Source organism: Malania oleifera, chromosome 11 (genome assembly GCF_029873635.1).
Source record: "Malania oleifera isolate guangnan ecotype guangnan chromosome 11, ASM2987363v1, whole genome shotgun sequence".
In the NCBI taxonomy this organism is placed as follows: Eukaryota; Viridiplantae; Streptophyta; class Magnoliopsida; order Santalales; family Ximeniaceae; genus Malania; species Malania oleifera.
The window spans coordinates 35,211,221-35,215,144 of NC_080427.1; the positions used below are offsets into that span (position 1 = coordinate 35,211,221).

The following is a 3,924-nucleotide window of genomic DNA, read 5'->3' on the forward strand; positions in this document are numbered from 1 at the left end:
ATCACATATATATTAAATAATATTTTTTAGAAAAATAATTCCCAAACTAACACGTGGCAAATCTCGCTACTTGGAGTAGCGAGATTACGTCAGTCATTCTGGGAAATACTTCCCAGAATGAGGTATTATTTAATATATATATTTTTTAAAAAAGTTAAAATCGGAAAAAACTCTTTTCTTGTGCTATCGCCAGGGATGACGCAAATGAAGGGCACAAAAAAGATAAAATGAAAAAACAAAAGCTACATAGTACCAGCACAACAATGTTTATAATAAATTAATCTCTAAGAAAATTATAAAATAAATTAATAATTGCTATTTTACATTGCAAGAGAAATTTTATTGGAAAACTTATCAATTCCGCCAGAAAAAATTTATCTTTTAATTAATTATGTCCAAATAAAAAGTATAAAAAGGATTCACGTGTTGTTTCATATAACTATACATCTAGTGTTTGAGTTCTTATCATGCAAGATATTTTTTCGATTGATTGAGAGCTTATATATACAGGAGGTAACTTGTCTTTCATCTCGTATCCCTTCTCATCGATTTCAAGATTCAAACGTGTGACGATTGACCTTCAACAGGGAAGCCTTCAACTTTAACCCCTAGAATGTACGAAGAAGATTGACAGATAGAAATTACTCCCACTCCTTATGCTTGAAATAAAATAAACTTTTTTATATGAAAAGTAATTACAAGAAATAAAGAAATATAATCACAAATGATGAGATTGATGATGAGACCATCGTAGTTTGGTGGTGTGATTACCAATTCAAAGGTGGCATTCATTGATTGATCAGTTTCAAATATTTTTATGTCCTTATCATTTTCATAGATAAAATTGAGTTAAAATTTTTTGGGTAAAAGACACTTATATTCTCTAAGATTTGTAAAAAAGATACGAACCTCTCAGAGATTTTAAAAATCTTAAAAACTTCCCTTAAGATTTGGCAAAAAGATACAAACTTCCCCTCAAAAGATTTATCTTTTTGTAAAATACAAAGAAAAATTTGTGTCTTTTTCATAAATTCCACGGGAGATACTTGAAATTCTTGAAAGCTTAAGGTTTATGAGATTTTTGAAATCTTAGAAGAGGTTTTTTTTTTTTTGTCAAACCTCATGGACATCATTATCTTTTGCTCAATATTTTTAAAAAATATATATATATCACTATCCCCTCCATAACTTGTGCACCAAGTCCTACAATAGGAAAGGTGCATGGATGGGCCACGTTGACTATTCCCACAAATTAATACTGTGGTCCAAGAGTCAGACCATTCAAACCCAATAATCAAGGTTGGTTGATTGCTTGACTGCCAAGAAAATTTCAGCCTTAACTAGCTCTTCTATAAAAGAATCATCCAGAGAATTCGAAGTGGCAAAGACAAAAAGAAAAGGGCAGATCGAACTAAGATGGGAGAAGAAGAGGTGAAGGTTTTGGGAGTGTGGGGAAGCCCATACAGTAAGAGGGTGGAGATTGCCCTTAAACTCAAGGGCATACCCTACGACTACACAGAAGAAGAAGACTTGCATGGCCACAAAAGCGAGTTGCTGCTGAAGTCGAACCCGGTTCACAAGAAGATTCCGGTTTTCTTCCACGCCGGAAAACCCATCACCGAGTCACTTGTGATTGTTGAATACATCGATGAGACTTGGAAAGCCAACCCCATCTTGCCCCATGATCCTTACCAGAGAGCCTTGGCTCGTTTTTGGGCCAAGTTCATTGATGAAAAGGTATGTAAATTTTTATTCCTTCTTATTTTATTTTGAAATGGTAATCTCAAATACTCCCAATGGTTAGAGCATGAGATTTTAATGTTTGGGAAGAATTTGATGAGATGGGAAAGAGAAAGACATGCATGCCACTAGAGGGAGCATGGTACCCTTACGACACCTAAGTTTACTTAGAAATAGAATGAAATTGGAGAGAATGAATCGAATTTAGTATTTGATTTCAGTGTGCTCCTCATTTAATTATTTTTCATTATATTCCTTTGCTATGTTGTTTCATTCTACAACCGCTTAAGAAATGACATTTTTTTTTTAATTGGGGAATGGGTCATCGGATTTTAAGTTCAAATGGTCTCTTCTCTCAATAGGTTAAAAGTATTTATCTTTATCATTAGTAGCACTAGAAAAACACAGACCTTATATTTGTAGAGACATTGGCTTTGAATTTGTATTGAATTTGAGTAAGATATAATACAAAATTGTATTGAATATTGTTCAAATGTATTGAAATTAAAATTCAAGGCCCGAAATCCATGCTCTCAAACGAAACAAGAGTATTAATGTCATGTGATTAGTTTGTATTAGTTTTAATAATTATTTTAAAATTATTAGGATTTTGCATTAGTGTTTTGATGATCAAAAGACATGTATTATGTATTAAATTTTTAGATAAAATTTTCATTGTATTCATATTAGATATGAATATTTTTATTTCCTAATGTTTGGGAGCAAGAATTTTGAATTTTAATGTTGGATTTGTATGAATTTGGACAAAATGCAATACAAAAATATATCGAGTCTCTTTCGAATTCATATAAATCCAAATCCAAGTTTCAAAATTCATACTCCTAAATTAGATATTTGCAAATATATATTCTGCTTTTAGGAGCATAGATTTCAGGTCTTGGATTTGAATTTGTACAGATTTAGATAAAATTCAATATAATTCTACATTACATTTTATCCAAATTCAGATTCAATACCTCTTCCAAACATAAATATTGAATATTTTTAAAACATTTATATCCAAATATATGTAAAACATTTCGAATAGGCACAATTTGACTTTGAAAATGCATGAAAACACTCCCAAATTCACAAATAGAAAATTTTTGCATGTCAATTCTTATATCTATGAAAGAATAATTTTAATTTTAATCAATCTAATAAATATATATTTTATAACTAATTACATGGTAAAAATATTAGTTTATTTGTGTGTGTGTGTGTGGCTTTGTATTGAAGCATGACTTATGATAATTTGTTTATTCATTTATTTTATAGTGCATGCCTGCAATTTGGAAAGCTTATCAAGGTGATGACAAAGCAGTGAAAGAAGCACATGATTGTTTGGAAATACTTGAAAATGAGCTAGAGGGCAAGAGACTCTTTGGAGGAGAGACAATTGGGTTGGCAGATATCGCTGCTGACTTCATAGGCGATTGGATGGAATTGGTTCAAGAAGCGGGAGCAGTAAAACTATTGACTAATGAAAAATATCCCAAATTATGCAAATGGTCAGAAGAGTTCGTTAGTATTGTTAAGGAGTATCTACTTCCTAGGGATAAGATACTTGCTTACTTAAAAGCTCGCTTTGAATCTGCCCAAGCTTCTAAATAAACATTATTACTAATATACCAACATGATAGTGATGAGGTGTGACAGATGGTTTAGCTAAATATTTCTGCTAAATAAATGATTCATGAACTTTATATGTTAGCTTGCGTATGGCATATTATGTATTTTTAATTATCTTATGTCTTTGTAGAGTTTATGTAAGAAATATTCCACTTGCTTTTTCTCATCAATTCATATATCTAGTGCCTCCCAAGAGTCATTTGGAGAAGTACATGTTAGGATATTAAATAATTTGATGTCATTTTGATCAAATCTTTTTTAGATAAGATTTAGTAGATTTCTGTCAAATTGGGATACTTCCATGCACAAGCATACAATGATAGATAAAAACAAGAAAGACTTCATTAATAATTATTCCATGGGTGATCCTTGCAACCTACATATCTGAAGGATTAGGTAACAATGATTTGTGAAAAATAGGTCAACTGTTGTTTAAGGCTTTTTTTTTTTTTTAAATAATTTGATTTAAAAGTGTTTTGGGAGGTAATGAATAGGGAAAGGTGAGGAGTGCAGCACTACTATGCTTAAATATGTTGAAATACTTAAACATAA

At 31.1% G+C, this 3,924-nt stretch overlaps 1 protein-coding gene across 1 annotated transcript; it reads left to right on the top strand.

Annotated features, from left to right (window-relative positions):
- The first annotated feature begins 1,292 nt into the window (after window positions 1–1,292).
- On the top strand, window positions 1,293–3,624 carry LOC131167307 (glutathione S-transferase U8-like). The gene is made up of 2 exons (XM_058126062.1): window positions 1,293–1,737; window positions 3,019–3,624. The coding sequence occupies exons 1-2, from the start codon at window positions 1,417–1,419 to the stop codon at window positions 3,352–3,354; spliced, it is 657 nt and encodes a 218-aa protein (XP_057982045.1). The 5' UTR covers window positions 1,293–1,416; the 3' UTR covers window positions 3,355–3,624.
- Window positions 3,625–3,924: the final 300 nt, after the last annotated feature.